Source organism: Balaenoptera musculus, chromosome 14, assembly GCF_009873245.2.
Source record: "Balaenoptera musculus isolate JJ_BM4_2016_0621 chromosome 14, mBalMus1.pri.v3, whole genome shotgun sequence".
In the NCBI taxonomy this organism is placed as follows: domain Eukaryota; kingdom Metazoa; phylum Chordata; class Mammalia; order Artiodactyla; family Balaenopteridae; genus Balaenoptera; species Balaenoptera musculus.
The window spans coordinates 17,339,978-17,357,750 of NC_045798.1; the positions used below are offsets into that span (position 1 = coordinate 17,339,978).

The 17,773-nt window shown below is 43.1% G+C and overlaps 1 protein-coding gene across 3 annotated transcripts in view; it reads right to left on the reverse strand.

Annotated features, from left to right (window-relative positions):
- Positions 1-2,925: 2,925 nt before the first annotated feature.
- Positions 2,926-17,773, reverse strand: part of SPPL3 (signal peptide peptidase like 3) — a 124,605-nt gene continuing 109,757 nt past the window's right edge. The window contains exons 6-11 of one of the 3 annotated variants that reach the window (XM_036875049.1): positions 17,505-17,617; positions 7,071-7,177; positions 6,425-6,588; positions 5,477-5,676; positions 4,282-4,391; positions 2,926-3,533 (exon numbers count right to left, since the gene is read on the reverse strand). In XM_036875049.1, coding sequence (XP_036730944.1) covers positions 3,462-3,533; positions 4,282-4,391; positions 5,477-5,676; positions 6,425-6,588; positions 7,071-7,177; positions 17,505-17,617 — 766 coding nt within the window. In that variant the 3' untranslated portion in view covers positions 2,926-3,461. Of the gene's footprint in view, positions 3,630-4,222; positions 4,392-5,476; positions 5,677-6,424; positions 6,589-7,070; positions 7,178-17,504; positions 17,618-17,773 lie in introns of all 3 variants that reach the window. The other 2 variants (XM_036875050.1, XM_036875051.1) reach the window with 2 other exon arrangements.

Sequence of the window (17,773 nt, forward strand, 5' to 3'; positions counted from 1 at the left end):
GAGGCTCCATACACGAGAAGCTGGATTATGAACCTGCAGAAGTTAAGAGCCTTGCAAGTAGAAAGTCTGTAAATTGCATAGGAATAGGAATAATTGCTGGATTAAAAAAACCCAAAAAACCCCCTCTTACCTGGCTTATCCCTCTGAGAAGAGGGGAGGGCCCGAGTTTTACTACTAGATTTGCAGCTCTTCAGTACAAACTCCTGTAGCAAGGTTGACACCTGTGTTAGGAGCCCTTGTTCTTGATTTCATTGACGGAAATTGCCAGAAAAATGGGATTGAGTGAAGGAAGGAGGTTGTCCAGGCCAGAATGCACTGAAAGCCCAGAAGCAGAATGGGCTGGTTTCCTTCTGAGCCTGTGCTGTCTGACCTGTCTCTGTGGAGAAGAATTACACAGTTGACATTCACATATGTGCAAAACTACTACATTCCGAGGCTCTGACATAAATGTTAGGCTTTACAAAACACAAATGTCTACATACAACACTGGATCTGGTCAGCAGTAATGTGAGAGCTGCTATGCAGACTCGGCAGATTCTATTTTTAACACTTTATTGGCAAAACTCCCTTCCCTCCATTCTTACAGAGAACTAGTCCTTTTGTTTTTCTTGTGGGTAACATAACTTACCTGCTTAACCAAGGCCTGTGTTGGCATGTTACAAAGGCAATTCAGATAGTAGCCTACCGCCCCCCACCCCCCTGCAAAGCCCCCCCAGTTTCAGTTTGAACTGTTCCTACACAGGGAGCTCTGCAGCTGTCTTATTCAGAAAAGGCATAAGTGGTAATAATAGTAATGGAACGTGCTAGGCTTTGGATAAACTTTGCTGCCATATCTCCATTAGCTCAAATTAGAAAGAAGAAAGTTACTGTGAAAAAGTGAGAGTTCCAACATGCAGACTCTTTGGGGGAAGAAGATCCCCAGACCAGGGAGGGAGGGAGGAAGGGGGTCCATGCTGGAACTTTGTCAACATGCCTTGCCTAATGCAAGAAACTTCTTAGATAGAAACCCCCAAAACTCAGTATCTGAGAAACCAGGAGAAATAAGACCAGGACGTAAGTATACGAAGCAGGGGAGAGAGGGAGGCTGTAGGAGAAACTGAGAGCATGTGCTTTAACTGCACACCCCACCCTCAACCTCTCCCTGTTAGAAGAGCCTGGCACTTCCAGAACCGGGCAAATTCTAGCATGTCTCCTGTGTTTAATTTAAAACAAAAGGAACATTTGTAGTTACTCTGCAGAAGTTTCAAGGGCTCTGAAGACTACAACTGGAATCCAAATTACATTCAGGAGTCCTGTATGCGTATTTTCCCCTGAAACCTGCACAAAAGCGATGACAAAAATTTACATTCTTTCTGTCTGGAATTTAGTTTTGTAATGAAAAGTTAGAAAAATTAAAATGACAAACCGCCAGGATATTATTTTTAACTATTATTGGCACTTGCCGTTAATCAGAGTCATTCTGGAAGATTCCCCCCACCTCCTGCTCTGCTCCCTGTTTAAGTAGCCATTAGCATCCTTGAGGGCTAAGAAAGAAGTACAGCTGCTCAGCAGAGAGTACACGGGTGTACTTCTGGTCTTCACTAAACCCAGAGGCTGTTTTGGGTTCTGTGGACAGCAGAAGCCTCTGTTCTCTGACGTTTGTAGGCTGAACCAGAGCTGCAGGGGACCCCATCTGGAGACAGACAGGAGCTTCCTGAAGTCAGTCTCCTGAACAGGCAGAGCAGGTAGGAGGGGACAGGAGCTCCATTTGGTACCAACAACCAAAAGTGAAGATGAGGTAACAAAGGCTAGAAAGGAGTCATTTATTAAAAAAAAAAAAACCCAACAAAACAACAAAAAACATACAGCCTTCAGCAGGATCTGAAGACACGACGGAGGAGCGCACCATCCTGACCGCCACGTGCACCACCTGTGAGTGCCACCCACCGCCACCTCCAGCCACGGGGCCCACAGCGCCCCATTTTATACACAGGTCACCTGCTTAAGGGAGAGCCCGGGAAACATGGGCCCTTCTCCAACCCCTGCGCTCAGGTGGGCAGGCCAATCCCCGGCTTCTCTCTGCCTCCAAACAACGGGCAATTTCCTCTCAAGCTGTGGACACCACTCCCACTAGTCACTGCTGGGACATTGGGTCTCCAGCCAAGGCCACAGCACACGGGCGGATTTAAGGGTCACAGCAGCTCATTCTTGCCACAATTCCTGGAACGTAGGGCCCGTCTCCGGGGGCGTTTGACATTTGTCCCCAATACCCAGTTGTCACAACAGGTAAACCAAGACTATAATCACAACAGCAAGGACAGGATCGTGTTGCTTTTTTCCTTTTTTTTTCTTAAAGGAGTGAGGGCATGGAAAATACAGCACACCAATGAAACAAAATGCCAAAAAAAAAATACAAAAAAATAGAAAATAGAAAAATGTATTTACAAGTAGTACATTACTATGATCAGAAAGCACAAAGACACCTGCTGCTATAATACATGCATTGGTTCAAGAAGAAACTATCAAAAACCCTGCAAGGGAGAAGCCTGTAAAAACGAAAAAAGGGCCAAAAAGTTTTAACTTTTCATCCCTAATTTGCTACACTGATCAAAACCAAATGAGCATCCCCTAAAGTCCATGAGTATATCAGTACAAATACTATACTGTTTTTTAACTGCACGTTCAGTTGTGGAGGGAAAGACAGCCGCTTATCCATATACAAGGAAGCCAGAGTGAACTGCTCTACATGCTAAAAATTACAGCAAGCCCCTGTCTGCTATACAGCATGATCTTAGCAGGTTTTAATGTTTGTTTATTCATATATATCCATGTGCATGTGTGTGTATGTATGTATAAAAACCGTGCCCTCGTTCACTGCCAACACAACATCTGGGTGGACATGAACTCATTACAACAAATTCTTATGTTTATGTTGTAAGAAGTCACTCAGTGTCTGTGGATTTAATAAGTCACTTCACACCACAGAAAATATTTAATAAATCCAAAAAACGGAAAGAAGAATATAATGACAGAAGAGTTTCTGTCTCAGTTCTCTGAAACTGAGTCCCCCATAGGAAACTGGTCCCAAAAGTTCTTGAGGGTTCACTGAAGAAACCAGTTTGCTAATGTTTTTCATCCTTTTAGTGTTCAAAGGTATAGAACGACTCCTTGCCCTTGTCAGTTTAAAGAGTCACATCTCCGTCCCCCAAAGGTTAACAGTCTGGTGCAGAGCCATACAAACGGGGGAGGGAGGAGCGCTGGGGAAGGCCTGTCATTTCAGGAGGGGCTCCGCCTCTCCAACGGCAGGAAGAGAAGGAACCGCGCAGGCTCCGGCACCTCGCTCCTGTAAATGCGTAATCCGGTCACACGGCAGTCCTTAGACAGGTACGTCTCCGAGTACCAGGCCAGCTCTAAAGAGGAAACAAAACCACGCGTGGACAGAAAAGGACTGAGAGGCCGTTCTGGTCGCTCTCTGTGACCCATCATACTTCCAGGAATCGGGAGCTGCTGGATTTGGAGTGGAATGGCTCAGACCACATCCGCCGTAGGTCACCCTGGGAAAGAAGGAACTTCACTAAGTCACAGGTTTCAACTCGAGGCATACATACCTACAAGTCCTTTCTGACTCCTGATCTCAGATCAGATTGCTTCTGTGGAGAATCAAAGAACATTCAAATTTTACTCATTGAAAAGGTTATAACCCCTCATTCTTTGAAGAACTCCTAGAAGGGCTCTTAGGCCCCTTGAGCGGGTAAGGGCTTTTATCAACTCCGTCCTGGTGGCAGTGTTATCACTTATGATTCAGATGATCTAGGCAAGATAATTAACCTCTGTGCCTGTTTCATCTGTAAAATGTGGATGATAATATAAATCTTGTAAATCAGATAATGCCCTTAGTTTTTACAATGCATTTCTTAATTATTTCCAAACTTTAATGCAGAGTATTAAAGGGCTATTAGGTGGCAACAGGGTGCTGTTTTTTAAGAGAAGCAGGAAGTCTCTGTAGCGGGGCTTTAGGGATTTCAGTTAATTAATCCATGACCAGGTGGTAAGGGGTCTACTCATTAGTATTTTCAGCCAATGGCTCTAAGAACCTGGAAGAAGTTGCTACTATCAGGTTAGCAAAAACAAGCAAGCAAACAAACAAAATCCTCCCCAAACAACAAAAACAAAAAGATCCCACTCTCAAGATCAGGAGCTTAGGGTCTTAAGCAGAACGACCTCCAGCAAGGAGAATACATACCCAAGTCCAGGGTCAATGCCATGTTATTGCTTTCACTGGTTTATAACTGCCTCTCTCACCTTTAAATAGGCCATCGTGAGGAGTGGCAATAAGGTAAATGGCACCAAATAGAGAAGGGCGGGCTGGGCTGCTCGGTGAATTCGAGACGCCACAGTAGCAGTGAGCAGACCTGCGGGGAGAGAGAAACATTCGTGAATAACTCCAAGGGGACAGCCCCGAGAGAGGAGAGCCGCTGTTACCTGGCTGCTTCTTGGCACAGTCCTGAGATTGTATAGCTGTAATGTGACACATTCCATCCAATGGTGGGGAGTGAAATGCCCAGCTTGAGCAGGTAAAGAAACAGGGAGCAGCACAGCTTTTCAAAGCGTAGAATTCCAAGGACCTGTGAGTAGCCCAAGTCCCACTCCGTGCCCAGGTCCCTGGTTCCAGGCCTCATTTCAGCCTTGAGTGTGCCTGGTCTCCCTCTGTCTCCTGTGGTATATGATGATAGACTTGGAGGCAAAAGACCTGGGTTCAAGTTTCAACTCTGCTGCTTATGACAGCCATATAACCTTGGCTAAGGCCTTTCACGTCTTGAGCCTCAGCCTCCTCATCCGTCTAATGGGGATACCACAGTTGCCCTGCCCCCCTCAGAGCTAGTGGAGTGGAGTGGCAATGAACCCACGCCTATGAGAGCACCGTGGACTATGAAGTGCTCCTTCAGTAGAAGGCACAGAGGCAAGAAAGGTGCTCCCTTCTGTTCACTGTCGTAGCTGTTGGAGTACAGACAGGTTACTAGCCCAATTACAACCGTCTCTTCCTGTCTGCCCGAAACGGAGCTGGCTAGAGAAAAGCTGGCCGAGGGAGAGTCCGAGGTCAGAGGTGATGGAAATGTTAGAGCAGATGAAGGGAAGTATCTGTCTAATAAAGTAGGAAATAAACATGACATTCGTTAAACTCAAGCCGAAGATTTAATTAAGCACACAGACTGCTCCACAATCATCGTGTGGTAGGTCTTCTCAACTTTGAGGCCTGACCACACTTTTCCTGCAATGTTCTTCAAACATATTATTGGATAGGGAACTAGGCTGCTGGCCAACACATAGAGCATCTTTCATCTCGTGGGTCAGTTTTTTTTCCTTTGTGTTTGTTTATAAGAGCAACCAGTCACTGCTCTCCTTTCATCTGGCATCTGCAGCTAGAAGACCTGATTTAATTCCAGGGGTTGGAGGACAGCCAGAGGGGGGGACTGCATGCAGTCTCTGGTTCTCTTACCTACGAAGTATCCAATGAGGGTGCAGTGAAAGTAGGAAACCTTCTGCATGCGTCCGGAGATGTTGGCGGGTCCAGAGGCACTGCAGGAGTCACCGTTGGCTTGCTTTTTGTAGTTGTCATAACGAAGGACAAAGCACAACAGGAGTCCAGGCATCACGATGTCTCCAATGCCCAACATAGAGAAGTGACTGCCAGTGGAGCTGGAACGTAGTGTCACATGTCAGGGGTGCCACCTTCTACAACCCCATTTCTCCTCCTGCGCAAAGTCTGTTCACTTTCTAAGAAGTCAAAGAACTTATCTGAACGGTAGATGGCAATCTCTATGGGTTTAACAACACTGGTTTTTAAGAGTTCAGAGATTAAGAGCCACAAGGGTACTGGCGATTGAGGTCTTCAGCCCCACGCTCAGCGCTTTGGGAGAGCACCGCATAAGTGACTGCTGGAGCCATCTGCTTGAGCGCTGCCGCCTCTAGAAATGTCAAGCAGCTCACTATGTGTCACATATTCACTGCTAAGACTTCAAATAAGCACCTACTACTGCCAGACATGGGAGATTAAAGCAGCACATTAATTTTTCCAAGATTATAGTTCCAGGAACTGTATAATTTTAGCATTAAGATATTTTTACAAATGTATTAGAAGTAAAAAAGATCCAGATTCTCCCGTTAATTCCCTCTAGCCAACTTTAAACTATGCTAACAGTGGTAACATAGGGTTGTTTGATAACATTATTCAATATTAAAAAGCTGCACCTGTATCACTTAATGATCAGTCTTTGCAAGTTAAGTCAGTATTCTTGTCCTCATTTGTAAAATGGAGATGACTCACAACCCTTTTCCAGTCCAGCATCAGAATGCTGATGACAAAGACAGACAAACTGGGGAACAGAGGGGCAGAGGAAGGCAGTGTCCTCACCATCACGAGACGAGGCCGACACGCCAGTCTTACCTGGGGAAGACCAGTTTTCCAGGCAGAGACAGGCGAGGAACATCGCGCCCAACATTGGGCCCCAGGTGGAGCTTCCGGGATAGAACGTCAAGGGGATTGTCAGCGGGCTGTGTGGCCACCTTCACCATGACGTTGCTATTAAAGATGTAGGCAGAGAAAAACACCTGCCGAGGGGAGAGTCACCTTTACCAGAGGGAGCTGGAAGCACCCCGATCTCAGCACCAGCCCTCTTTGTTCTTAAGAGCAGAGTCTCAGTACTGCATCATCAAGCTTTTTAGACTGCACGCTTTGAGGAGAAAGAAAATCTTTGCTCCTGTGTGTACGTGCAGATTTTTTCTCTCCACACCCACAGAGGAAGCCCTTACAGCAGAGCTGCCGGCGCTCCAGGGCAGAGAACCTTGCCTGCCTGCTCCCTTTTCCACCCCGAGAGTCACACGTGTACTCTCTACTGTAACAAGTCTCGACAAACACAGGCACGGACAGCTGCCTGCTCACCTTTTAACAGGTACAGTGCAGCCGGGAGTGGTCTCAGACAGGAGGTACTCTGGCCAGCAGACTTTGGATATTTAGAGTTAAAAATTTTCCGGAGTGAATGTTCCAGTTAAACACAAAGGAGAGCAGCAGCTCTGGGGAAACAGACACTCACCCAAAAGACATCGTAGATTAAAAGCCCTGAGAGAAGCAGGCAGGAGACCTTGAGGCTGGGCAGGCGGACGAAGGCGATCATAGCGACACAGAGACCCATGGCCAGGGCTGGGGAGGAGACAGCAGTCAGTGTGGAGCACAGGCTCAGCTTCTCTCCACAAGCTATTCAGCTCATAACCCTAACAGAGTTTGTAAGTCCCTCAAAAAATCAGGCAGCCCTAAACCCCAGTCTAAGATGTTTACACCCTACTAGTGCAAAGTGCCCACCGCTGGCCCACTGTGACCTGCTCGTATTTGGGGAAATCCCTTTTCTCATGCTATAGATGGTGCTCAACTATCTAAGACCCAGGGGACTGTTCTGAATGCTAAAGCTCTAAGCCAAGCTCAGTTCTGGCCTCCCAGCTCTCGTCTCCTGCCTCCCCCCATTACTTCAGATGCATCGCCCTTGCTCCTTTAAAGCCAATGCACACCCTAGATCACATCTTTTTCACTTACTTAAGGACACTGTTCCAGCCACTCATTTTATGCTCATCCTCCCCACCTGGGTCTAAACTAAACACAAGACAGAACTGCTCAATGACAGGATTCTGCATGACTCCACACAATGTCATTCTATCCCTAATCTTCCAAACAAGAAACTCTGGGCTCCTTTTCATCTCATCGCAACCTTCATCACGCACCCTCAGGCTGCAACCACTTCGGGGTGCTCCTCTTTACTGTCACGGCACACCTCGGTCATGATTCCCGTACTTCCTAGTGTGATGTGTGTATCCTTTCCCATTTTCTGTCCCTCTCCCCCACTTACTCTTCACTGCCATTGTCAAAAATCAGTTCACATCATTCCCTGCCTTAAATCACGAGGTCCCCTACTCTCTGATCAAGTCCGACTGTAAAGGCATGACTCACACAGAATGGCGCTGCACCACACGGGCTTGGCCTCAAGCCTCTTCTTTTGCTCCTATGCCTCCACCTACTCCTTCTCTCTAAGATGAGCGATAACCTCTTTCCAATCATGCCAACCAAGTCTCCCCACCGTACTCCAAGTCCATGTTTGAAGAGGCAGCATGCATCCCATCTGACTACTTCAGAGAAGGTTCTTAATACAAGCATGTTGAATAAGAATCACTCCCACCGCCAACTGAACAGTGCCACCAGCCATGTCACATCCCTGAAACACACGCTCAACTATTCATCCAGTTTGCCTCTCTTTTTCTTCATTCATCAGCTCTTGCAAACATACCACACCACTTATTGGTCAAATTCTTTCAAGTCTTCCCAAATTTAAAAGATTAATTTGTAAGATGAAACTGAGTAGATAAAAAAGTTACAGATTTAGTTCAAAAAACTCTGAAGTACTTTCTTAATATTAATGCTTCTTGGTATAACTCTGAAAACATACTTCATGCCTCGCCCTTTAAAATAACCACATTTATCATTGTTTTCACTGTAAATTAACTTCAAGGAATAGGCTTTAATTAAAAAACACTCATTTAAAAAAACTCTACAACCACATTATCACTACCAACAAAATGATTTCTGATTCTGCAAAGAAGTCTGGAAAGACAATTTCCACGTCAAAGAAGAACATATTTCAGAATGTTACAGACACGTGCTAGAAGGCTATCTTTTCTGTTAATGGCAGAAAACAAGTCAACACACATCAAATACCAATCTGAGAAACAAACAACTAAAAAGCTCAGAGACTCTCTCCGTTTTTTGTTTTTGTTTTTTTTTTGAGGGAAAACTAAGCTTGGTCACAAGGGCAATTTAACTAGTGTAAACCGGTAAGAGATCCTTGGACAAGTAGATATTGGGAAGTAGCAACAATGACAGAAAATGATATAAAAGTTTACAAGTTAGGGCCAGTAAGGGTTTGGGGAGCCTCCCTGAACACTCAATGACAGCACCACTGTAGCTGAGCCGTCCTCAGAGCTGCAGGGACACAGTGCCTGGAGAGGAGAGGAGCCCCTCAGACCTGGCACTGCCTCCAAAGAGCTCTGTTCCAAGGTCTGGATTAGCCTCGTGGTTGCTTGGAATGGGTAACAGGAAAAAGTGTGATCCATACCCATAATCTCTGCTTTCCAAATTCCTCCCTTAAAAAAATTCTTGGGCTTCCCTGGTGGCGCAGTGGTTGAGAATCTGCCTGCCAATGCAGGGGACACGGGTTCGAGCCCTGGTCTGGGAAGATCCCACATGCCGCGGAGCAACTAGGCCCGTGAGCCACAATTACTGAGCCTGTGCGTCTGGAGCCTGTGCTCCGCAACAAGAGAGGCCGCGATGATCAGAGGCCCGCGCACCGCGATGAAGAGTGGCCCCCACTTGCCGCAAGTAGAGAAAGCCCTCGCGCAGAAACGAAGACCCAACACAGCCATAAATAAATAAATAACCGCCCCCCCCGCCAAAATTCTTTAGATAGTGTTACAAACAGTATAAAATTGACTTCTGTGTTTCAACTTCCTTCCCTTCTGAAACACCCAGAAAGGAAAAGGTGAACAGACTTTGTGGGGCAGAGAAGTTAGATAAAATTTCGTGAGATTAGTAAAGCAAACTATGAAAATAAGAGAAGTAATAAGGACTGAATGAAAAAAGAGGTGGAGATGGTTACAGGGTCTTAAATAAAGAAAAGTCTAACAATGTCTTAAGGGACAGAACAGAAGAATAATGGCGGACTTTGAGAAAAGGCCTTCTATCAAAACACTATCAAGATGTTTTGATAGTAAGTATGAAATATACACAGGAGTTCTGTGACTGTGGTTAGTCACTTCTCAGACCTGTTTCCTCTTCTGTAAAATAAGAACAATAATAGTACCTACTCAAAGAGCTGTATTCAGGATTACATGAGAAAGTCCACATGAAACACCCAGGGCTTCCCCGTGGCGCAGTGGTTGAGAGTCTGCCTGCCATGCAGGGGACACGGGTTCGAGCCCTGGTCTGGGAAGATCCCACATGCCGCGGAGCAACTAAGCCCGTGAGCCACAATTACTGAGCCTGCGCATCTGGAGCCTGTGCTCCGCAACAAGAGAGGCCGCGGATAGTGAGAGGCCTGCGCACCGCGATGAAGAGTGGCCCCCACTTGCCGCAACTAGAGAAAGCCTCGCACAGAAACGAAGACCCACACAGCCATAAATAAATAATAAATAAAATTAAAAAAAAAAAAAACAAAACACCCAGCAGAGTGCCAATGTATAAAAATTACTCATAAATGTTAGCTATTAGTACCTTTATAAAATGATATAGACATGTATTTATGTAATTACACAAAAGAAGTCTCTATCATATATAACATATTATATGACATACATTATATATTCCACATATATTTATAAATAATATGGGTATTGTATTACAGTATAATCCCATTTATATTAACAAAGTATAGTCTACACAAAAATTTGTATTCCAATTTTCACAGTACCATTATTCACAATAGCCAAAAAAGTGGAAACAACTGATGAATGGATAAATAAAATTGATGCATCTGTACAATTAAACAGTATTTGGTCATAAAAAGGAATGGAGTACTGATACAGGTTACAACATGGATGAACCTTGAAAACATTATGCTGAGTGAAAGAAGGCAGATACAAAAGGTCATATGTGATTTTATTTATGCAAAATGTCCACAAGAGGCAAATTCACAGAGACAGGAAGTAGATTAGTGGGTGCCCAGGGCTGGGGTGGGGGAATGGGGGAGTGACTGCTACTGGGTGTGGGTTTTGGAGGGTGGGTGTGAAGATGCTCTAAAACTGATTGTAGGGGACTTCCCTGTGGCGCAGAGGATGAAGACTCCGCATTCCCAATGTAGGGGGCCCGGTTCAATCCCTGGTCAGGGAACTATATCCCACATGCATGCCGCAACTAAGAGTTCACATGCCACAACTAAGGAGCCAGGTGGAGCAGCAACTAAGACCCAGCGCAACCAAAATAAATTTAAAAAACAAACAAACAAACAAAAAACAAACCGGGGACTCCCTGGGGGCAAAGTGGTTAAGAAGCCACCTGCCAATGCATGGGACATGGGTTCGAGCCCTGGACCAGGAAGATCCTACATGCCGCGGAGCAACTAAGCCCATGCGCCACAACTACTGAGCCTGTGCTCTAGAGCCCACGTGCCACAACTACTGAAGCCTGTGTGCCTAGAGCCTGTGCTCTGCAACAAGAGAAGCCACCGCAATGAGAAGCCTGGGCACTGCAATGAAGAGTAGCCCCCGCTCAGCAACGAAGACCCAACGCAGCCAAAAATAAAAAAATAAAATAAATTAAAAAAACACAAAACTGATTGTAGTGTTGGTTGCACAACTCTGCAAATATACTAAAAACCACTGAATTGTACACTTAATTTTTTTGAAATAAGTTTAATTAATTAATTAATTAATTTATTTTGGCTGCATTGGGTCTTCATTGCTGTGCACAGGCTTTCTCAAGTTTCAGCGAGTGGGAGCTACTCTTTGCTGCGGTGCGCAGGATTCTCACTGTGGTGGCTTCTCTTTGTTGCAGAGCACGGCCTCTAGGCACATGGGCTACAGTAGTTGTGGCTTGCGGGCTCTAGAGCGCAGGCTCAGTAGTTGTGGCGCACAGGATTCGTTGCTCCATGACATGTGGGATCTTCCCCGACCAGGGCTCGAACCCGAGTCGCCTGCATTGGCAGGCGGATTCTTTTTTTTTTTTTTTTTAAATTTTTTATAGCTACTTTTATTTTTATTTATTTATTTATTTCTGGCTGTGCTGGGTCTTCGGTTCGTGCGAGGGCTTTCTCTAGTTGCGGCAAGTGGGGGCCACTCTTCGTCGCAGTGCGGGGACCGCTCGTCATCGCGGTGCGCGGGCCTTTCACTATCGCGGCCCCTCCCGTTGCGGGGCACAGGCTCCAGACGCGCAGGCTCAGTAGTTGTGGCTCACGGGCCCAGCCGCTCCGTGGCATGTGGGATCTTCCCAGACAGGGCTCGAACCCGTGTCCCCTGCATTAGCAGGCAGATTCTCAACCACTGCGCCACCAGGGAAGCCCCTGGCAGGCGGATTCTTAACCACTGCACCACCAGGGAAGTCCCCCGAATTGTACACTTTAAATAAGTAAATTGTATGATATGTGAATTACATCCCCAAAAGCTGTTACTAAAAAAGATCTTAAGAATGTAGGTAGACACAGCAACATCAGCTCTACCCACCACCAGAGGCCTCCATCAAGCCTCTTAGATAGCCTCAACCACCAGAGGGCAGACAGGCAGAAGCAAGAAAAAACTACAATCCTGCAGCCTGTGAACAAAAAAAACACATTCACAGAAAGACAGACAAGATGAAAAGGCAGAGGGCTATATACCAGATGAAGGAACAAGATAAAACCCCAGAAAAACAACTAAATGAAGTGGAGATAGGTAACCTTCCAGAAAAAGAATTCAGAATAATGATAGTGAAGATGATCCAGGACCTCGGAATAAGAATGGAGGCAAAGATCGAGAAGATGCAAGAAATGTTTAACAAAGACCTAGAAGAATTAAAGAACAAACAAACAGAGATGAACAATACAATAACTGAAATGAAAACTACACTAGAAGGAATAAGTAGCAGAATAACTGAGGCAGAAGAACGGATACGTGACCTGGAAGACAGAATGGTGGAATTCACTGCTGCGGAACAGACTAAAGAAAAAAGAATGAAAAGAAATGAAGGCAGCCTAAGAGACCTCTGGGACAACATTAAACGCAACAACATTCGCATTATAGGGGTCCCAGAAGGAGAAGAGAGAGAGAAAGGACCAGAGAAAATATTTGAAGAGATTATAGTCGAAACTTCCCTAACATGGAAGCAAATAGCCACCCAAGTCCAGGAAGCACAGAGAGTCCCATACAGGATAAACCCAAGGAGAAACACGCCAAGACACATAGTAATCAAATTGGCAAAAAATTAAAGACAAAGAAAAATTATTGAAAGCAGCAAGGGAAAAACGACAAATAACATACAAGGGAACTCCCATAAGGTTAACAGCTGATTTCTCAGCAGAAACTCTACAAGCCAGAAGGGAGTGGCATGATGTACTTAAAGTGATGAAACGGAAGAGCCTATTACCAAGATTACTCTACACGGCAAGGATCTCATTCACATTTGATGGAGATATCAAAAGCTTTACAGACAAGCAAAAGCCAAGAGAATTCAGCACAGCCAAACCAGCTCTACAACAAATGCTAAAGGAACTTCTCTAAGTGGGAAACACAAGAGAAGAAAAGGACCTACAAAAACAAACCCAAAACAATTAAGAAAATGGTCATAGGAACATACATATCGATAATTACCTTAAACGTGAATGGATTAAATGCTCCAACCAAAAGACACAGGTTTGCTGAATGGATACAAAACCAAGACCCATATATATGCTGTCTGCAAGAGACCCACTTCAGACCTAGGGACACATACAGACTGAAAGTGAGGGGATGGAAAAAGATATTCCATGCAAATGGAAATCAAAAGAAAGCTGGAGTAGCTATACTCATATCAGATAAAATAGACTTTAAAATAAAGAATGTTACAAGAGACAAGGAAGGACACTACATAATGATCAAGGGATCAATCCAAAAAGAAGATATAATAATTATAAATATATATGCACCCAACATAGGAGCACCTCAATACATAAGGCAACTGCTAACAGCTACAAAAGAGGAAATTGACAGTAACACAATAATAGTGGGGGACTTTAACAACCCACTTACACCAATGGACAGATCATCCAAAATGAAAATAATTAAGGAAACAGAAGTTTTAAATGACACAATAGACCAGATAGATTTAATTGATATTTATAGGACATTCCATCCAAAAACAGCAGATTACACTTTCTTCTCAAGTGCGCACGGAACGTTCTCCAGGATAGATCACATCTTGGTTCACAAATCAAGCCTCAGTAAATTTAAGAAAATTGAAATCATATCAAGCATCTTTTCTGACCACAACGCTATGAGATTAGAAATGAATTACAGGGAAAAAAACATAAAAAACACAAACACATGGAGGCTAAACAATACGTTACTAAATAACCAAGAGATCACTAAAGAAATCAAAGAGGAAATCAAAAAGTACCTAGAGACAAATGACAATGAAAACACAACGATCCAAAACCTATGGGATGCAGCAAAAGCAGTTCTAAGAGGGAAGTTTACAGCTATACAAGCCTACCTAAAAAACAAGAAAAATCTCAAGTAAACAATCTAACCTTACACCTAGAGGAACTAGAGAAAGAAGAACAAACAAAACCCAAAGTTAGCAGAAAGAAAGAAATCATAAAGATCAGAGATAAATAAATGAAATAGAAACAAAGAAAACAATAGCAAAGATCAATAAAACTAAAAGCTGGTTCTTTGAGAAGATAAAGAAAATTGATAAGCCATTAGCCAGACTCATCAAGAGGGAGAGGACTCAAATCAATAAAATTAGAAATGAAAAAGGAGAAGTTACAACAGACACCTCAGAAATACAAAACATCCTAAGAGACTACTACAAGCAACTCTATGCCAATAAAATGGACAACCTGGAAGAAATGGACAAATTCGTACAAAGGTATAACCTTCCAAGACTGAACCAGGAAGAAACAGAAAATATGAACAGACCAATCACAAGTAATGAAATTGAAACTGTGATTAAAAATCTTCCAACAAACAAAAGTCCAGGACCAGATGGCTTCACAGGTGAATTCTATCAAACATTTAGAGAAGAGCTAACACCCATCCTTCTCAAACTCTTCCAAAAAATTGCAGAGGAAGGAACACTCCCAAACTCATTCTATGAAGCCACCATCACCCAGATACCAAAACCAGACAAAGATACTACAAAAAAGAAAATTACAGACCAATATCACTGATGCATATAGATGCCAAAAATCCTCAACAAAATACTAGCAAACAGAATCCAACAACACATTAAAAGGATCCTACACCACGATCAAGTGGGATTATCCCAGGGATGCAAGGATTCTTTAATATACGCAAATCAATCAATGTGATACACCATATTAACAAATTGAAGAATAAAAACCATATATCATCTCAATAGATGCAGAAAAAGCTTTTGACAAAATTCAACACCCATTTATGATAAAAACTCTCCAGAAAGTGGGCATAGAGGGAACCTACCTCAACATAATAAAGGCCATATACAACAAACCCACAGCAAACATCATTCTCAATGGTGAAAAACTGAAAGCATTTCCTCTAAGACCAGGAACGAGACAAGGATGTCCACTCTCACCACTATTATTCAACATAGTTTTGGAAGTCCTAGCCACGGCAATCAGAGAAGAAAAAGAAATAAAAGGAATACAAATTGGAAAAGAAGAAGTAAAACCGTCACTGTTTGCAGATGACATGATACTATACATAGAGATCCTAAAAATGCCACCAGAAAACTACTGGAGCTAATCAATGAATCTGGTAAAGTTTCAGGATACAAATTAATGCACAGAAATCTCTTGCATTCCTATACACTAATGATGAAAAATCTGAAAGAGAAATTATGGAAACACTCCCATTTACCATTGCACCAAAAGAATAGAATACTTAGGCAATAAACCTACCTAGGGAGACAAAGACCTGTATGCAGAAAAACTATAAGACACTGATGAAAGAAATTAAAGATGATACCAAACAGGTGGAGAGATATACCATGTTCTTGGATTGGAAGAATCAATATTGTGAAAATGACTATACTACCCAAAGCAATCTACAGATTCAATGCAATCCCTATCAAATTACCAATGGCATTTTTTACGTAACTAGAACAAATCATCTTAAAATTTGTATGGAGACACAAAGACCCCGAATAGCCAAAGCAGTCTTGAAGGAAAAAGACGGAGCTGGAGGAATCAGACTCCCTGACTTCAGGACCTATACTACAAAGCTACAGTAATCAAGACAATATGGTACTGGCACAAAAACAGAAACATAGATCAATGAACAAGATAGAAAGCCCCAGAGATAAACCCACGCACCTATGGGACTAATCTATGACAAAGGAGGCAAAGATATACAATGGAGAAAAGACAGTCTCTTCAATAAGTGGTGCTGGGAAAGCTGGACAGCTACATGTAAAAGAATGAAATTAGAATACTCCCTAACACCATACACAAAAATAAACTCAAAATGGATTAGAGACCTAAATGTAAGACCGGACACTATAAAACTCTTAGAGGAAAACATAGGAAGAACACTCTTTGACATAAATCACAGCAAGATCTTTTTTGATCCACCTCCTAGAGTAATGGAAATAAAAACGAAAATAAACAAATGGGACCTAATGAAACTTCAAAGCTTTTGCACAGCAAAGGAAGCCATAAACAAGACGAAAAGACAACCCTCAGAATGGAAGAAAATATTTGCAAATTAATCAACGGACAAAGGATTAATCTCCAATATATATAAACAGCTCATTCAGCTCAATATTAAAGAAACAAACAACCCAATCCAAAAATGGGCAGAAGACCTAAATAGACATTTCTCCGAAGGAGACATACAGATGGCCACGAAGCACATGAAAAGATGCGCAACGTCACTAATTATTAGAGAAATGCAAATCAAAACTACAATGAGGTATCACCTCACACCAGTTAGAATGGGCATCATCAGAAAATCTACAAACAACAAATGCTGGAGAGGGTGTGGAGAAAAGGGAACCCTCTTGCACTGTTGGTGGGAATGTAAACTGATAAAGCCACTATGGAGAACAATATGGAGGTTCCTTAAAAAACTAAAAATAGAATTACCATATGACCCAGCAATCCCACTACTGGGCATATACCCAGAGAAAACCATAATTCAAAAAGACACATGCACCCCAATGTTCATTGCAGCACTATTTACAATAGCCAGGTCATGGAAGCAACCTAAATGCCCTTTGACAAACGAATGGATAAAGAAGATGTGGTACATATATACAATGGAATATTACTCAGCCATAAAAAGGAACGAAATTGAGTCATTTGTTGAGACGTGGATGGATCTAGAGACTGTCATACAGAGTGAACTAAGTCAGAAAGAGAAAAACAAATATCGTATATTAATGCATGTATGTGGAACCTAGAAAAATGGTACAGATGAACCAGTCTGCAGGGCAGAAGTTGAGACACAGATGTAGAGAACAAATGTATGGACACCAAGGGGGGAAAACTGCAGTGGGGTGGGGATGGTGGTGTGCTGAATTGGGCGATTGGGATTGACATGTATACAGTGATGTGTATAAAATTGATGACTGATTAAAAAAAAAAAAAAGAAATCACACACACAAAAGAATGTAGGTAAAAATAATAAAAAATTTGATACATAACACCATCTCTGGACACCTAATTTTCAGGGTATTCAGAGGTACCACTACTAAAACACAGAAAGTAGAGGAAGAGAGGACAAATTTAACCATAAATGATATTAAAATTTCAACTTGTCACACAGTAGTTACTTACCATCCATGAGAAGCCAATGGCCAGTGAGAACCCAGATGAGGACGAGCATGACAGACAGAGAGAATGATAGTAATTCAGCAGCAGTGAAACGCCCACAACAACCAAAGGAAATCCTGGAAAATACACAACATTTATTGGACTAATGGACATAATTTATATGAATAATCAAACTCCTCCTTTGGTTCTTCATGATCAGAATTTTGTGACAGCCAGATTAAAATAGCAGGCAATACCTAGATACCCAGAAATCCAAAATACCCAAATCTCTT